Source organism: Epinephelus fuscoguttatus, linkage group LG7 (assembly GCF_011397635.1).
Source record: "Epinephelus fuscoguttatus linkage group LG7, E.fuscoguttatus.final_Chr_v1".
In the NCBI taxonomy this organism is placed as follows: domain Eukaryota; kingdom Metazoa; phylum Chordata; class Actinopteri; order Perciformes; family Serranidae; genus Epinephelus; species Epinephelus fuscoguttatus.
The window spans coordinates 4,262,421-4,282,136 of record NC_064758.1 but is presented as its reverse complement, the minus strand read 5'-3'; the positions used below and the strand labels follow the sequence as shown (position 1 = coordinate 4,282,136).

The window sequence follows — 19,716 nt, the reverse complement described above, 5'->3', positions numbered from 1 at the left end:
TTATTACCAATTCCAATTTTGTAAAAATAACGTGATCAGCGCCAATACCCGATCCAAGGATCGGATCAAGACATCCCTACTAAGCACCGTCATGGGAGAGTGTGTAACGCTGCCATACTTGTATATGTATTAATACAAGGAAACATAACTACTTGTAGGTATTTTTATTTCCACATAACCGTCTTTGAAAACATTTACATACCTACACATTAAAACACATAAAACAATTATCTATTGCATTACGTTATAAACGACCGCGGACCTCTCGCTACCCCCCCACCCCCCCGACCCGTGGCCACACCGCCCGCAGAAGCGCTGCGAATAGCCTCGAATCGCCGAGAAGCAAAGCCAGTTTCCTTTTGGCGCCCATGTTAACCGATTGTGTCATCCACACCGCCCGCGGAAGCGCTGCGAATAGCCGCGAAGCACCGGACCATGACCGGCTCGTGCCCTGCAATGATTGTTTCGGCGTCTGGTCTATTTTCTGCGTGAGCCGCGAGCGAATGTGTCAAGCCGGGTGACGGAGACAACAGCTGGGAACAGAACCGCTTGTCGACCAGCGTGGAGAAATGCACGTCTGATGCCAACGCCCACTTGGAAAGAGGACAGCTGCGGTGGTGTTTTTTTTCTCCCTCCACAATCGAATGTCAATTTTCACATTTGAAGGTCCATTTTTTTTTTTTCAAATTCGAAGTTAAATTCGAATTTAGAATATTCGTTGACAGCCCTACTGCAGACTGCTCTGTTTTGTTCTGAAAATGTCAGTGTGTAACCCCATTCTGTGGACAATAAACGAGGTGCAGACTTTCCTCTGTGTCACCGGTGATAAGGAAATACAAAATACAGCAAGAGCTGGATTGAGAAGTGAGTGACAATAACCCCGTCCACATTTAAAAGTACTGTTTGCGGTGCAACACTAAACGGACCTAGGGTCTGGGTACCATGTCTGAAGGGTTTTTGGTTCCCAAAGTATTATACCAAAAGCATTTACTAGAAATGGGCTTTTCCGGTCATTACTCAACACCGTATCTCTTGAACAGAAGGAGAGACATTTGGTCAGATAGTGAATGGGTGACACTCATTTTGAAACTGTTCTGATTGTATAGATCTTCTGTGCTGCTGGGTTGAAGATGTGTGTAAAGTAGGGCTGGGCGATATGGATTAAAACTCATATCCCGGTAACATTAGGCCATATGGCGGTATATGGTATGGTACCGGTATTTCATACAGAGTGAGAAAAGTGATTCATTTTTACTCAAAACCGTAAGTATATCAAAACCTGTTTTATTTAAAGACTTAAATCACATTCAAAACCTTACAGGTTTTTCTTTATCTGCTCAAGAAAGCACAGCTGTGAAAACAAATGTAAACATATCTTTCCTGATGGAAAGAGATGCACAGTTATGTAAAAACAAATGAAATCTATGACAATAGCCTACATTTTAAACCAAGAAGCATAATTCTGCTTGTACAGAGCTTGAGAGCTGAGCAAATAACAAAACAGTAAAGTACATTCAAGTGACAACAGGCCAACCCTGGATGAGAACATAGGCCTTATGTTTCACATGAAAACAGATTTAAATAAAGATACCAGTTAGTATCTTTCGTTAGCAGTTACTGGTCTGCCCCTGGGTGAAGCTTGTCTGGTAGCTATGGCACTGGTTACCCAGGAGCCTGTTATAAGTCAGACAGTTTGTCATGTAGAGTGAGTTGATTGTGAATTAATTAATAAACGGCACGCCATTGCATTGTCAGAGAGAGAAGAGTGTTTCAGCGCTTTTCTACATTGGTGACCCCAACTCTGCTGGACGTTTCCAGAGACAAGCGTGACGCGAAACGCAGTTTTGCTGAAATTACCAAAGTTTTGGGAGTCTGCTGCGCCGCCTTGGTTCGCCTAAGCCAAAGCAGTTTGTGTTACGAGAGATAACGGCAGACAACCATGTACTACTGTGTAGCAGCCCTCAACAGTTCAACGGCTAGCAGGGTAGTTAGCATCCTCGAAAATCCCCAGAACAAGACAAATATGAAATGCTGAAAGGCCAACTGTTAAAGACATTTGGGCTCTCTGAAGCGAACAAGCACATCAGCTTCTCACACTGCAAGGACTCGGTGACAGCAAGCTATCTGAGCTAATGGACAAGATGCTAGCTTTGCTGGGAAAGAACAAGCCGGATTTCTTGTTTCGCCACCTCTTCCTACACCAGCTGCCAACTGAGGTACGAGCTGCTTTGGCAAACACCACTATCACTGACTGTCGGGCTCTGGCCGAGGAAGCTGATAAAATCTTCCTGGTTGGATTTCAACACTGTGTGGCTGCACAGGCTCCAGCCCAAGCTGCCCCATCAAAGCCGGAGAGTTTAATGAATATCGCCGCAGTGACAACAACGGCCCAACGGCAATGGCCCAACGGCTGGTGTTACTACCACACCGGTTCGGACCCAATGCCAAGAGATGCCATTCCCATGCACTTTCAGGGGATGGAAAGCGGAGCTAGCGCTCAGTAGGTGCCATGAGCGTCGGCCACACAGGCAGATTGCTGTTTATCCAAGACACCATATCTGGGCGGCGATTTCTGTGTGACACGGGAGCACAGACAAGCATCCTGCTGGCATCACGAGTGGACATGCTAGGAGGAGAATATGGACCTTCCCTGACCGCCGCTAACGGCACTCCCATCCGCACTTATGGTACACGGAATGTGGAACTGTATTTTGGGGGGCAGCGCTTCAACTGGAAGTTTATCACAGCTAAAGTGACTTTTCCCATTCTCGGCACTGATTTCCTATGCGCCTATGGACTGTTGGTGGATGTTAAAGGACAACTTCGGTATTTTTCAACCTGGGCCCTATTTCCCCAGTATTGAGGGAGGCGGATGCAACTGGGAGCCGCGAAACGAGCTAAAACGGTAACGGGGCAAATGCGTCCCATATAAGTTTGCGCATTAAAAGTGTTTTTTTCGCCACTGACCGGTTCAGATCGCCAGTGCTATCTCTGTAAATAGCATACTAGCCTTTCCCTTACCTCTGGGCTGTGTGATGTCACGAGCTTTGCTCCACTGTGTCTGTAGCTCTCTACTCGTGGACAGCCGTTTTCTTGAGGAAGAGGTGTTTTAGAATTGATGTCTTCTCTTCTTCGGCTGGCAGTAGTCATCTTGGGAGAAGTGAGCACTGCAGACCCGATGGTCTGCAAAGCGCAGTGTCTGGAGAGGAATGTTAGCATCTCACTGTCCGACAAAGGCAGCCTATGAAAGCTGTACGGGGTGTTGTGCGACATCCTGTTCTTGCGTTTGGGAAAAAGGCCCTCCCCCTCTCTGCTCCAACACTGACTGACAGCTGACTCCACTCATACCACACTCACCACTGCCCCAGGGCCGCTATAATATGCTATCTACAGAGATAGCACTGGTGATCTGAACTGGTCAGTGGCGGAAAAAAAGCACTTTTAATGCGCAAACTTATACGGGATGCATTTGCAAGATTTTTCCGCCCACCTGGCTGGGTGTGTCATTTTTTCTAAAGTGGACCTCATCCGCGCACCAAGTGCTGGTTCACCCACAGGACATTCCAAAGACTGCAGTGATCACCCCATTCGGCCTGTTCGAGTTCCTGAGGATGCCTTTTGGCCTCAAAAACACAAAAAAATGCCAGCTAAATGCCAGTTCGGGCAGGACACCATTGACTTCCTCGGACACCGCATCACCAGAGACGGGGCAGTTCCCCTCCCACCAAAGGTAGAAGCCGTGGTGAGTTTTAGTTGCCCCACCACAGTGAACTCTTTACAGGAGTTTTTGGGTATGGTGAAATTTTACCACCGTTTCATCCCCCAAGCTGCACAACTGATGCAACCTCTTTATGAGGCCCTGAAAGGCAAGTCCGCCAGACACGCCGTGGACTGGACCGCAGAGAGGGACAAGGCATTTGAGGACACTAAAGCAGCCCTGGCAAGCGCAGTAATGCTGCCGCACCCTTCACCTGATGCTCAGATCACCATTACTACAGACGCTTCGGACTATGCGGTCGGTGCAGTTCATGAGCAGTGGGAAAATGGGGCCTGGCAGCCGAGCCATGGTCTGCCCGTCAACAGGGCAAACTCTCTGTCATTTCGGAGTTTACTACAGACATAAAACATGTGGTGGGTAAAAACATCCTTGTTGCAGACTGCCTTTCCCGGGCCATCATGGGAACCATCCACTTGGGGCTTGACTACACGCATGGCGGCTGACCAAACTTCTGACCAGGAGGTCCAGGGGCTCAGGTCGGCCACGACAGGTCTGCAGTTGGAAGTTGTCGCCTTCGACAGTCCTCATCTTAAGTCCTCATCTGCTGAACTGGAAGCGGACCTGGACAGGCCGATTGAACTTGGTCAGCCGTCACGGCTGGGCCGACCTCCCTATTTGCCCCCACCCTGCCCTAAAACCCCTAAATAACCCGCTGCAGGGACCTCAACCCCTACTCCAGTTGTGCGGAGCCAGGTGGGTAGACTGATAAGACCTCCAGTTCGTTGATGTTCATTTTCCCTTTGTGCTTCCAAATTTTGGTGAATTCTGGGGGGACATGTGTAGTGACTCTTAATGTTTGTTTATGGTTATAATTCACCAAATACCTTTGGGACATACACAGAACTATAGTGTGTCACTGGTGCTTGCCTCCCCGGATCACAGCGCATGACAGAAACACTGTTCCGCTCTGTGTATCAGACGTCTTCTAAAGTGACTAAAAAGGACTCTCGTTTTTCAAATTAATGTTTAAAGATCTTTATTTTAAATGCGCGTGCAAAAACACCAGCTACAGGGTTTCTGTAAGGTTTATTTTGTTCACTTTTACCAAGGAGGCTACAGACTCCTACCCACTTCCAGCAATTGCGCTAAGCTAAGTCGCAAGGCTTACAGCTGGAGGCCAGCCACTGCACGTACAGACACAAAAAAGGTACTGTTGATGTTGTCTCACTTTGAAAATGATAGGAAAGGGCTTGAGTCCCAAATCGTCGGAGTATTCCTTTAAGCCCAATCATCTTCTACCATTTACTTAAACATGAAAAACTACTCAAACTACACACTAAAACATACATAAGCGTATATAAAATTTAAGTCAAAAAGCAGCTATCATTGCTAATTGAATTACAGTAATGAGGCCAATGATGCTAGGAAAACTTCCTGAATAGAGAACTATTAAATCAAACTAGAACTTGTGTGATTTTTACAGTACCTGCCTGTTTAAACACAAATCAGAACTGAAAACTGCTTTTGGCAATAGGCATACAAGCCACTGCTGTTCTTCAACAACAAAACCTGTCAACAACTACTCCAGCTCATCTCTCAAGGCCTGTAACTTAGGTTTGAGCCGCTTCCTCCCATCATCAAGATCCAAGGGACAACCTGGATGAACTCAAAGAAGCTGCTTAGCTTCTCGGGGTAGCTCAAATGAAGAGCATACATCAGTCCAAACAAAATCACCAGTGAATCAGCCCATGATCTCTGAGACATTACAACCTGATCCTCGAGGATGATTGAGACATGGTGGGTTTCAAAGGGAACTCCAGAAGGTTCCTCCTCCTCATTGACCGATGCCACCAAAGCTACTGCTCCCTCCTGAGCTGCCTCCAACTCATCCTGAAAAGGGAGTGCAAGTGTACATATACAAATCATCAGGTTTTAGGCTAATGGCTAATTATGAAAACAATGAAAAAGAAAGCATTACTACATCAGTCTTCTAGATTTGCAAATCAAATGCAAATCAAAGCTTTATAAAAAACAAAGAACAAATGTTTGTATCTGGCTAAAATAGGTTTTAGCTGAACCATCTCAGATCCCGTTCAGAGCAGTGTGGTGATGAGCTGCTGTTTGCATCTCTACAGTGGAGATACACTGATATTATATGCATTAGTGCTTCATAACAACCCCACTTCAAAAAGCTGAACTATCCCTTTAAGGTTCCTTTCAGAGTTTGAAAGAGCACAAACAAAATATATGACTATCCAATCAGCTATAAAGACAAATTGAAAGATACACGAGTATGTAATCTATGACGCTCAGTTATTTTATTAACTTATAATTTGTGCTCCAAAATTGGAATCAAATAATCTAGTCTTCATGTATATGAGGAGAGCTGATTTTTAAGCACATTTTAAAAATGTATATAACCTGAACCTCAAGCGCTGGAATGTTAACTTAATGGAAAACAGAGAACACAGGAATACCTTGCAAATTTTGAAGACATCTAATGGATCCTCCTTTAAGTACAGCGGTAGGCCGGCCAGGGCTGCTGTTCTAGCTGCACTGATGTTGTTCTTGTCCTGTTGCACAAGGAAGACAAGGAATGCATAGGGAGATGTTAGGAACCGCTGTTCACATTCAACTTCATTGTAATACATTAAATAAAATAAAATTAAAGTTACCTGTTCCTCATACGCCATCAACACTGCCTGCATCTTCTCACCAAAACTACCAGTCTTCCACTTTTTGTAGAGCTTCAGCAGTTGGTGTATCAGCAGGTGTGTATTTGTCAAGGGCAGCAAAGAAGGTAAATGGCAGATTTTGATTGGTGATCCTGTGGAATTCACTGAGCTGCATGGAAAATAGAAGTAATGCAAGATTGTAATAAAATTGTTGTTCTCAAAGACAAATAGGCATATCATATTAAACTAATGTATTCTAATAATTACTTTGATATTGAGGGTCATTAAGTGCCATTTTTAAGTTTTTACTCACTTGGGCTTCATTAAAGAGCGCAGGCCATCTGTCTGTTAGTTCGACAACGGCAGGAGCTGTAGTCACACTTTCTTCTCGCCGGAGTGCAAAGGTGTGTTGCATATGTTGATGGATGAGAACCATGTCTCTTTCTGTCGATGACCTCTTGAACTGCTCCATCATCTCAAGCCTCTGGCTCTCCAGTGTGTCTTTACTTTCTCCATGAGGGTAATTAGGAAGGAAGTTGACTTCCCCTCTTCTGGGTCTTTTGATACTGCTCCTGGATGCTGCACCCTTTGGATAGGTCCTGCTTTCCTGCATTCACAGCCACATCCTTTATGCCAGCCCTGCTCAGTTTGTGCCTATAGTTGCCCATCTTGAAGTTCAGGCTGTTCTGCCAATCCTCATAGCCCTGAGATCTTTCACTTTTATCTTTCAGACAGGGGTGTTTCCTCACCAGAGTATCTGCAGCCACGCCAACCTGTTGTGCGCTAGGATATGCTTTATGCTTGTACATTTCAGCAGCCATTACCTCCAGTATGTTGTGTTTTTGATCCTTGGTCAACTTGAGCATTTTCCCCTCTCTCTCTCAAATGCAGAGTTACCTTCTCTTAGAGTATACTCCATCTTGTATGAGAAGTTTGGAACAACAAAGATGGCTGGCCATCTCTGCCGCTCTGGTGAATCTATGTCATCAGATAGTAACACAGTGTCACCTGCGCTGGTTGAACTCCGATCTGACTCAACTAATCTAACTAACTTAATGGCTGCCTTGGATGGTGGTAGGTCCTCCATGTTAACTAAATTGCATAGGGCATTGTCAAACTCAGGGTCTTCAAACTGGACCTCAAATATGAGGGCATCTACAGTGTCAGGACGAGAGGGCAAAGTAAGCCTGTCAGCACTGTCATCACCAAGGATGACCCTTAGTTTCAGAACATCAGTCACATCCATTTCCACTGAGTTACACATATCAGTATATCTACTGTTTCTTTATTATTGGAACTAAACCTTACAACTTAGTCTGAACACATTTTTAGAGCTGACTATTTTAATTATTGATTTATTGTTTCCAGTCATTTCTTCACAGAAAAAAATGTCCAAACTGTGATTTCAGCTTGTCGGATATGAATATTTTCTTGTTTTTCTATGACAGTTAACTGAATCTCAAAACAAGACATTGTCCAGGAAAAAATACGGGTTAGGGTTAACATTTAGAGGGGAAAACAAGCAGAAATAGAATCACAAATATACAAGAAAAAACCTTGTATATCCTTTGAGATTTAGGTTATAAATTAGTGAGAGAGAAAAACAACTAACAATCTCAGAGAATTTTCTTGTAAATTTGTAAGTTTAATGTCAGAAAGTTACAAAGTAACGCGTTAGAGTACTTTGATTACTTTTTGCAGTAACGAATAACCTAACGTGTTAGTTTGCTGTTTGAGTAATCAAATACTAAATACATTTTCAAACAAGACATCAGTTACTTCCGTTACTTTTAGAACGCTGGTCCTTCAGCGTTGAAACAGCAACGGCTGTCGTTTGGTTCTAATAATGGAGATAACGTTAAACCTATCAGTCTGAAAGAAGCCACGGAGCTTGTGGCTCGCTACGTGGTCGGAGAAATGCTGCCGTTGTCTACGGTGGAGTCTAAATAGGTGGAGTAGGACTCACTGACAGACATATTTCAGACTCAGCACTTGCATTATGCCTGGTACACACTACACGCTGGTACTCACCAATTATCCCCAGTCGTCTTTCACGGCGTGTGTGATGTCATCGGGTTATTCTTGTCCTATTTTTAATTTTACTATTTTTTGAGTCACTGTGTCTGTTCGTGCCAGCCGACATATTGTTGTAGTCACCTAAAAGCATCAGCAGATGGCAGGAGCTCCATTTTAATTTGAAACAAGTGTTGAGTTTGAAATGACGGTGTGATATGTTAACTTTACAAAGACAACGGGGCGGATAAAAGTAAATATATAAACACAGAGGAATTAATGAATAATGGACCGTCTATAATGTAGTTTGTTTCAAATGAAGCTGGTGGCCTCTGCAGTTGTGGTGAGTAAAAGCTCTGCCGCTATTTGTTAATGTTATTACTTTATGTCCGACCATGAGGATGTAACATTGTTTACTAACTTGATGCTAATGACAGTAACGTTAACTCAGCAGGTTGACAAAGTGCCTCTGCTGTTTCACACCATCATTTCCCCCTTTTACTCTGTGTGGTAACATCCCTAGAGGAAATATTAAAAATGCTGGGTTGTTGTTGTCATACAGGTGTCTACGGCAGCAGATCGTTCTGTGTTTCTACTGGTCAAAGTGATGGCTGTGATGGGAGAACTGGATCTCAGTGAAGGTCCATAACTTTAATTTTGGAGACAAAAAATGTAGGCTTAGCGCCCTGTGGTTCATTGCCCAATAGGAAATGTAAAATACTCAAAAGTACTTTAAAAGTGCTTGAGTTACTTTTCTCAGGGAGTAACGTTGGAAGTACTTTTAAAGTAATTGAGTTACTTTACTCAGGGAGTAACACAGTAAAGTAACTGGTTACTTTTTTAGAAAGTAACGCAGTAATGTACTTTGATTACTTTTAAAGTAACCTTTACCCAACACTGCTAATGAAGAGTATGATAGACAGATTAATCAATAATTAAAGGAATCTTTAGTTGCAGAGCTACACATTTTGGTTTCTTACTGGTGTGCAGCATCATAACATGTAATCCAGCTCATAATTTTCCGGACTTTTTAAGATGCACACAAAGCACATGAACCTATATCATATGAGTCATAGTAAAAAAAAAAAAAAAATAGACCAAAGCGTTCTGTGCTTGTTCATAACAAAATATTGGCAGTGGTGGATGAGAGACTGTGGACAGAGCAGATTGAAATATCACTTTTTTAAAAACATTTTTACATGTTGCAAAACAGCTGTATTGGCTTTTCCTTGAGTAGGTTTTATTGCACTCAGTAACGAGCGTAGTTGTCATCAGCTCACGTTTTCTTCACCTCTCTGTCTCCACCGTGGCATCTCTACTCCGTGTTTGTGTGTGTCTGTGTATGTGCATGAAAGTGGTGCAGCAGCCAGGATGCACAGACAGCAGGAGCAGATGCTGAAGCACAATAATAAATTACACCCAAATGTAAAAAAGTAATCTAACGGTTACAGGTAAAAGAGCAGGTAACATTGGAGCTTCTCAATACTACAGTTGTTCATAACTTAGCGCCACGGCTCGTTTACTACCGGTGAGATTAATGGGTTTAAAGCTTCACACATCTGTGGGGAAAAAGTGTATATTAAAAAATTGATCTCAGATTTTACCAGTCGATATCGGGTCGTTCCAGTGAAGATCGATTTGAATCAGATGAATCGATTATTTTAACCCAGCCCTATTGTCAGCCATCATGGCTACATATGAGTTTGGCCATGCATGGATGTAAACTAACTGCAGTGTGACTGCTTCAAGGAGGCATACAACCGTTAGGTGGTAATTCTTGGTTTTTGAATGCAGATGGGGAAAAAAATACCCTAGACACAGACAGACTTGATAAACGTCGGGCACACTGGCAAGACCAATGAAAATGTTAAATTGCAACTGAGAGATTTTTGGTTGCACATGGTCACTCGGAGCCTGGAAATCCAGACACAAATCTAGAAAGATTTAGGGTCTGGCCATGAGTAATGAAAATGGCCCAACTCGAGGGGCGGCACCAAGCATGCATTTGTTAATATGACTGCACGCAATTGGATAACACTACAACCAATCAGAACAACACACGGGGTGATGTATACGCTTAGCTACCAGTGGAGCTAACTGGTAGATTAGACTCTTGCCGTATCCGGTCAGCAAACAGCAAAAACGTCCTTCTTGCAAAGGAAAGACTCGAGCGCCGTCTTCTGTTCCTCTTTTAGAGAAAAAGCCAAGTCTAACTCATTCATTGTAGCGGCCAAAGCCGTTTCAAACAACTGGTGTTCATCCGTAGCCATCTTGCAATGTTTACTGACTGATTCCGGACTTCGTCGTCGCAGGGCTGTCGTCATCTGTTTAGCTCGCCTCTGGCCTGCCTATATCAGATACAATGATGTGATTGATGCAGCCTGGTTTCATGGGCATAGGTAATGAGCATCATTACTGATTGCCAGAGTGACTCGCTGAGCAAATTCAAATTGTGCTCTTGCGAGAACTCTGGATTTCCAGGGTAGGTCACCCTGGAGCCCTGAAATGTACTTTTTGCACACTTGATAGTTACATTTTCACTTTCGAGTAAACCATTATTTTCTGTCAAAAACAGTACTGATAAACATTTCATAACATGATTAACATGTTGTTAAGTACTCAGGCAACTCTTAAGGAATTACGGATAGGGGGACAAAATAATCTAAATGTGGTCCCCCATCCACACCCACTCCTGCAACACCAGTAGTGCAGAGATCTTTGCCTTGCCTCCTCTCAGGTCCTGGCCTGGGTTCATCTCTACTGATTGATCCCCCTGTCAGCGGGCTTGTGTGCCCTTGACTAAGGTGATGGTTCATGTATCGACCGTAGCAGTGCAGAAAACTGTTGACATGGTCTTCCTTCTTTGTAATGTATTCCACTGACATGAATGTGATGATTAGCACTGCAGTTAAAAATAACACCAGAAATCAACTTTTGTTTTCAGTGTGCCCAGACCCTGTTGACAAGTACCTGGAAGAGACATCAGTGCGCTACATTTCACCAAGGGGAGCAGTACAGAGCAAGGACACTGCGCCTCACAGTAGAACAGGTGGGTGTTTGTGTGTGCGTTCAGGTTATTTTTTACACTTGTTATTTATTCAGTCTGCAGGATCAGAGTATGACTAATGCAGGCAAAAGAATGTCTTTAGAAGGCATTGTGTGCTGTGACACAAGAGCTTGATTAATGTTAAAACTGTTGTCATTTTCTAGGTCCTCAGCCAGTCATCTGCTGTTCTCCGTCAGGACCTCATGTGGGCCCCCCGCGAACAAAGCCAACTCCCCCTGTCCCAAACCGCAAACGGAGGAGAAGTCATTCCTCAGCTGACTGCAGAGAGAAGCAAACATGTGGTAAAAGGAAACGCGTGTAGAGAGAGATCATTGATTTTGTTGGGTCTGAAAGAGCTTATAGGGGGGAAAAAAAAGTCCAGTTACATTGGTTTAGACAGGCCTGTCACCAGACTATTCATTCAAATAAACACAAGAAGTTTGTGCTCTAGAGAAAGGATCAGCACTCAGTGAATAACCTCCTAAGCCCTATGATAAACTATTATGGCAAGGCTTAACTATACAGACCAGTGAGCAGTGATAACTAACATGTCTTTGGGGTCATCGGGTGAGAACCTCCTTTCACCAGTGTTTCGTCTAGTTGGTACCAAGACACCTCCAGGAGGCTAGACAGTGATCTCTGGCCCCAGAGACACTCCCCTAATGCCAGGTCTCACTGTTCCCCGCACCAACCCAATAACCTCCTTTACCTTACATTACACATGGCTTTCTCAGCCCAAACAGCACCGCCACCTTCAACCAAACCCAGGCTCCGTACATGCAAGCTCCAGGTAGAAGCAGTGCTGATACTACCTTTCCTAGCACATTCACCGTACTCTATTTCACATGCTACATAGCATAACTACAGTATAAGCTAAAGTTAAAGGAGATAAATAAACTTACAGAATCAGCAAACACACTCACCTTGCAGCATGGTCTCAAACAAAAGGGATTCAAATAGGCAACTCCCACACTTAAATATACTTCCTCTTCCTGGATTTCCTCCTGAGTGGAAGTGGATCTCTCCACCTGATCTCAAGGAGTTATGTACCCTGCTTAGTAGTTCCCCCTGCTGGCCCCCAACTGACATTATTTCTTCGCTTCAAGATCCATTGGCTACATCTAACTGCTTCATCTGACATTTCCTTCACTGTCTTCCTCAAACTCTGTCCCCGCACTCCGAGTTCCCCCAGGAGCGAGACAGCTGATCTTGCTATGAATCCCCTACACCCCACTTCTAGTTTTTCATCCTCGCTGCTCAGCTTCTGCTCCCAAGTCTGCATATCTAAGCTTTTTTCTTTCATAGGCTTCTTCCACTGAGTCTTCCCAAGGAACTGTCAGCTCAATGAAATAAAATATCCGTTGACTCACTGACCACAACACTATGTCAGGCCTATGCCTGGTAAAAACTATTTCATGGGAACAACAAGCTTTCCCCTAAATCTACTTGCATTTCCCAATCACAAGCACCTTCTAGGCGGCCACACCCTTGCCTCCTTACTGACTTATCCCTTCTGTATTTCTCTCCTCACGGACAAACTGAATTGCTAAACTCCTATCCTTAACACCTTCTGAATTCACCTGTCTTCGCTTTGATGCCTGCAGCTAAACATTTCAACACCTGGTTATGTCGCCATGTATATCGGCCTTGTGACAAGCTAACTTTACAGCCTGACAAAATATGCTTTAAGGTTGCGGTACCTGAACACAATGGGCATGAAGGGTCCTCATTTACCCACAGTTTTAGGTTCTGGGGGGTTGGTAGTACATCGTATGTAGCCCCTACCAGGAATCTAATACGATTCTCCTCCATACTCCACAGGTCCCTCCAACTAAGCTTCCTCTTTTCTACACTTTCCCACTTCAACCACTGTCCTTGTTTAGCCTGGGCCACTACCTTTGCACCCCTAAATAGCTCCTCCTGTCTATGTATCTCTTCCATGACCAGCTTTCTTTTATCTTTGAGACCTGCTTTATTCCATACCGGTTTGCCTGAGCCAAGCCCCAGGCCTCCCCGGCCACACTGAACATTACCTACAATCTCTGCATGCCTAAGAGCTGCCTCTGCCTCCTGAACTGCCGATCTTGGGTTCCACTTCCTCCCCTTGGTTGGATTTGGAACCACACTCCTAACTACCGCGTCCTTATTCCCAGATAACAAGAGCTCTGTCCTGACCTTGGTACATTTATATTCCTCTGTTAAACTAGATACTGGTAGCTGAAGTATCCCTTTTCCATACAATGCAACACTACTTACGCACCTGGGAGCGCCCACCCACTTCCTAATATAGGAGCTAACCAACCTTTCAATTCTCTCCACAACGGAAATTGGAATTTCATAAATTGACAGTGGCCACATTAACCTAGGATATAGCCCAAATTGCAAACACCACAACTTCAACTTTCCTGGAAGTTCTGATTTATCTATTCTATCCAATCCTTCTGCCACAACTTTTCTAAATTTCACCACCTGTTCCTCATCATTCAACTCTACATTGTACCACCTACCTAAGCTCTTTACTGACTTTTCCTAATTGTTGGGATTTCCTCATCATCTGTGACAAACTTCCTGTCACTTAACTTCCCTCTATGTATCAAGATGCTTCTAGACTTACTAGGCTTGATCTTCATGCTGGCCCACTTGAGGTTCTTATTTACCTTCTCTAGTAGCCTCTTTGTACATGGCATTGTTGTGGTCACCAATGTCATGTCATCCATGTAAGCCCTAACTGGTGGAAGATGTAACCCATTCTGTCTCTCTCCACCTACCACCCACTTAGAAGCCCTGATGATTATTTCCATCGCCATAGTAAATGCTAATGGAGAAATTGTACACCCTGCCATGATTTCTAGCCTCTGCCAACCTGTTGAAACCTACCATACTTAGACACAACCTAATATACTGAAAGTATGCTTGCACTAAGTTGACAACTACCTGTGGCACTCTGAAATAGTCAAACACACTCCAAATGAGGCTATGCAGTATTGAACCAAACATATTTGCAAGATCTAAAAATATTACATGCAGGTCCCTTTTGTTAATCTTCGCTGCCTGAATCTGGTGCCAGATCATGCTAGTGTGCTCTAAACACCCTGAAAAACCTGGTATTCCTGCCTTCTGCACCATGGTATCTATTAAGCTATTCCTTTCTAAGTACCTAGCTAATCTCTGCACAACTACACTAAAGAAAATCTTCCCCTCCACATTCAAGAGAGAAATCATCCGGAACTGGCTAAGGTCCACAGACTCCTTCTCCTTAGGAATGAAGACACCCCCTGCCCTACGCCATGCTCTTGGTATAATTTGTTTCTCCCAAACTATTCTTAGCTGTTTCCACAAAAATTTAAGGGTATCAGGCGCACTTTTATAAACCCAGTAGGGGACTCCATTAGGCCCTGGGGCCGAAGAAGCCTTTGCATGCCTAACCACCTCCTGAACTTCCTTCCACCTAGGTCGCCCTGACATCCATCTCATGCTCTATCCCTTCTAATGGAGGGATATCGGGTGGGAAACCTACTATCCTATTCTTCTCTAAATCTGAATATATATTTCTCAAATATTCTTCAACCTCTAGCCTTTCTGCTTTGAGCTGCCCTCCCTTTTCCTGGCTGAACCATCCTTTAACAAACTTAAAAGGGTCCCTGAAAAAACCTGTCCTTACATGTTCCTTCTTCCTCCTCTTTTCCCTGAGATGTTCTGCCCTTCTAAGAACTGCTAGCCTGCTTCTCAGCTCCTCTTGCAACACCTTAATTCCCTTCCTTTCTTCTTCTGTAGCCTTTTTCCACTGCTTTCTTAACTGTCTCCTTTCCTTGACTAACTTCTCTATTTCTCTTTGCCGCCTAGACTTACCTGACTGTACCCCCTCACTCCTCTTTCTCTCATGCACCCCAAACCTCTCTACATCATATGAGTAAATTATATCTCCCATCTTTTCTAACCTTTCTATTGCATTTCCTCTAAGCCTACTTAAGATTACTGACAAATCTCTATTAACTATCTCCCGTTTTTTACTGTCATTTGCCCTAGGCCATCTAACTCTAACCTTTTGCCCCATGGTTCTCTCTCTGACTGGCATACTGCCCTCAGTGTCACCTGCATCCTCTCTTACTACCCCCTCCTCCTCCTTCTCAGTGGCAGTGTTACTGATATCCTGCGAACTGTGGTTTTCTACCTGCTGCTGGACTGACTGACTCGACTGACTTCTTAGGAAGTACTGATCAATGCGGCTACTTTGCCCTTTCTTTGCCACACACTTCTTTCCCTGATGAGTTCTGAGGCCAGCCACACGGACAAACCTGAAGCATCTTGTTCTCAACTGTGCTACTTTTATCCTCTACAGATGCGCTCGCCTTGCCCTGAGTGCTGCTAATTCTAGCCCTGGTGGATAGGTCCGTGCCCCTATCCTTCACTGAGTCACGGAGCCAATGCATAGTCGTGTCTGTTCCAATGTCTGTTACCGTGTAATCCACCTGTGAGTCATCTTCCACCCCTGCTCTCGCTGACTCTTGGGGTATTTTCCCTATGTTGGCTGTAGCTAATTTTGGTTGTAATAAGGCTGCTAGGCCTCACCACTGCTACCATGGGTTACTAGCCCATGCCAGCACCTTTGGGGTCTTTTCCTCCTGTCCGCTATCTTTGGCATTGTTTGGCAAAATGTTGGCATTGTACATTTCTGCAAACCCCGGATATGCTACATTTGTGTGTTTCGCATGTATCATACCATTTCTGATGTGATGTAGTTCAGATTACACGTACATTAGCTGAATTTTTTCTTCAGGAGGAAGAGGGGATGGTGGATAGAGTGCAGCTCGGGACAGGTATTGCTGTCTGAACCCCCAAGAGAGTTGTAACTGAGCCTGTCACTTGGTATTCGGATTTTTAATATCTGAAACTTAGACTCTGTTGGTCCTGTCATGCATGTGTGTGCACTCTGCAGTGGCAGTCTTTGAAAAACGGTCCCAAATGTTGCAGATGGGAAAAATGAAAATTACCTTAAAAACTCTTAAATTTCACTTTGAGAACCCTGGGGGTACCCTGCATTGACCAAACGTGCAGAAGTATGAAAATATGCAAGATTCCTCTTTTCATTATTGAAACATTTAAGGCATTTTTTTTGTCTGTCCTTACTGTGGAGAAAACATGATGAAGTGTCCTCTAGATTGTCCTTTCAGTCTTGAAAACATGTTCTAATTTGTTAACATCCTATTCTGGTATTCAGAGTAGGGCTCTCAGTTGATAATTTTGACTGTAACCTTGTTCTCTCCCTTTCAGATATCCGCCTCCGGGTTCGTGCTGAATACTGCCAGCATGAGTCTGCGCTTCAGGGCAATGTCTTCTCCAACAAGCAAGAGGCGGTGGAGCGACAATTTGAGCGCTTCAACCAGGCAAACACTATTCTCAAATCCCGAGACTTGGGCTCCATCATCTGTGACATCAAGTTCTCTGAGCTCACCTACTTGGATGCCTTCTGGAGGGACTACATCAATGGATCGTTGCTAGAGGCCCTTAAAGGGGTCTTTATCACAGATTCCTTAAAACAGGCTGTGGGCCACGAAGCTATAAAACTCTTGGTCAATGTTGACGAGGAGGACTACCAGGCTGGTCGACGCAAACTGCTCCGTAATTTGGTCACAAGTGGAGGGTGCCCACCAGGAGCTAGCAAAGACTTTGTATCTTAGACCCACTCTCCAGGCGGTAGCATACAGGAGGAATGCAGCTCCGCCTCCCCCACAGGGAATAGAGTGAGATGTGGTTGTGTCGTCTGAGCTGCCTGAAGTGTGTGCCTACAAGGAACTGAAGGACTCCTATCCACCACATTGATTCCTTCAGCGCTAAGGTCAGGATATCTACTTGGCACCCCTGAGAGTAGCATGCGGGGTGATTGATTGGAACTATGTTAGCAAAAAGAAGTAGGAGCATACAGGTTGACATTATTTTGAATGTTAGACTGGTCATTTTCTTCAAGGAGGAGAATGCTGATTCGTGTGTGCATTAACTTTAACTGGTATGTTAGCTCATTGAAACACATCTGTTAACTGATAATACTCTTCACCACCTTTCAGTTCAAAATCCAGTTCTTTTCAATACAGTAAACATGCGTAACACTGACATATTACTCCCAGTGGGAGTTGTACTTTATTGTCAAACTGGTTCATCTTTTTTCCAGGTTTTTCAGGTATATTACAGATTGATTGGATTAACCAATAAGTAAGTGTTCTGTACAGTGTGTTAAAGAAAGGCACAGACCATGGTTGACTTAATTATAATTTGTTTTTCTATTTCTTCCAGCTTATTATCCTGCTTTCCCAAAACTTTGCAGAGTTTCTTGTCTGTTGAGATGAACACTTGCAGAGCCTGTTTTTTTTTACTGGCTCGTATTTGGCCATCGTGAACGTCATTTTGTCTCAGATTTGTTTTCACAATTTTTCTTTGTTTTACAACAGGGCTCGTTACCAGCAATTGTGATTCTGGCCTTATGTAAAATTTAAATTTTTCAGTCACTGCCAATATTTCAAACTTTGTGGATTGTTCAGATGTGTCGAATCATATCCAGTGAGTCATTCTCTGGTGTTTTAAATTAGTTTGGATTTTCAAATCAGTGCCAGTTTCACTGTCAGCCTGTACCTCTGCTCATTCACCATCTCACTCATGAAATAACACTGAACTTAATCGACAGCAGATGAAAATCACAGCCATTGTATGTAGAGTCATCTAAGTTGTGCAGGTAGTAAGATGCCAGAACAAATTAAAATAATTGACAGTGCCTGTTTTTAAGATGTTAAAGATATTTTAGCCAGCTGTAGTTGAACTCAAGCTTGCTAAATCCTCAGCAGTCTTCTCTGGGGATAAGTCATGCTTCCTGGTGGATGAATATGTAGTTGAGTCCGCATATTCAAAAGGTGGTATGAGAAAGTGTTGCAATCACTTCTTCATCCACTCGCTTGACAACCTGTTGGATGTTTTGGAGAAGCAGCTACAGGTGTTCTGAGCTACATCCCCTTCTTTTAGGAAGTGAGGCATCTACACAGGCATTCACAAAGTGATTGGGGATTTTTTTAATAAGGTTTGGACAAAGAAAAACTAGCACTATGCGGACCAGCATAATAGTGAGGTATTTAGCATGTTAATCCTCTACAGTTTAGAACTGATCTTATACAATAATGTGCTTTTAGTGGCATAACACCATTTTTACAGTGTAGTCTGAAATGCAGATTAACCAACATGTGGATTTATATTCATTTATTTTTGGTATCCATGGAATGAGGTGGATTAACAGAAGACATTAGGTTTGACAGTATTACTGATGTTAATTTTATGCAGTAAAATACACTCAGTGGCCACTTTATGAAGCATACCCCTCTAGTTCTGGAAAGGCTCCCTGAACAAGTTGAAATATTCACAGCATGGATTCATTGAGGTGTGGGAGACTAGATTCTGAGATTCTGCATCATATTTACAGGATAGCCCCACACAATTGCTGCAGATTTTGTGGCTGCACATTCATGCTGCAGATCTCCCATCTCACTTCAAACTATAGGAGCTGCACTGTCGGCTGGAGATGTTTTTGTATTTCTGCAGGCTGCAAGATTTCAACCAGGCTGGTGATACAATACTCAGCTTATCTGAAATAATGTTTAGCTGTAATAAAGTTTTCAGGATATCAGTAGCTTATATGGACCAGTACACATTCATCCCGTACAGCTTGTTATTTTTGAGTAACTTCACCCTTTCAGTTTTTAAGCATTGAAGTGTCAGCAAGCTGCAGAAATTGTGCACATTAAAAGTTCCTGATATACCCAGCCAAGAGTCCGCTGTTGTGTGTCTTTGAGCCCAGTGTGGCCAACAGTTGCCTGTAGTTTTCGTGGTGTGTCCCCATGTCGACCCTTATTAACAGCTAATTAATCATGTGTTATTAGTGGGGATGTAACGATATATTGAATTTCATGATATCACGAGAAAAATGTTGTGATATCACGAAATTCAGTATATCGTGATATCATGATAAAAATGTCTCGATACCATTGTGGGATTGTAATAAAATTCACCACAATATGACATGGTTATTTTGCTAGTACAGCTGCGTTCCTCTGTTTCTCCTTTTTGGTTTATCAACACTAACGTTTGCCTGAGGCAAGTAAACTCTGTGTTCAGGCAAGTAAACTCTGTGTTCAGGCAAGTGAATGCCTCATGCAGTTGTAAAATTAGGCAAGTGAAAATAAATGTGATGTATGTAACGTTATCTGAAAATAAACTGTATCACTGAA

General features: G+C 43.5%; 1 protein-coding gene across 1 annotated transcript in view; it reads left to right on the top strand.

The window, feature by feature from the left end:
- Positions 1 to 19,716, top strand: part of dedd (death effector domain containing) — a 45,127-nt gene extending 25,411 nt beyond the window's left edge. The window contains exons 3-5 of the mRNA XM_049581742.1: positions 11,351 to 11,455; positions 11,617 to 11,754; positions 16,724 to 19,716. Coding sequence (XP_049437699.1) covers positions 11,351 to 11,455; positions 11,617 to 11,754; positions 16,724 to 17,130 — 650 coding nt within the window. The 3' untranslated portion in view covers positions 17,131 to 19,716. The remainder of the gene's footprint in view (positions 1 to 11,350; positions 11,456 to 11,616; positions 11,755 to 16,723) is intronic.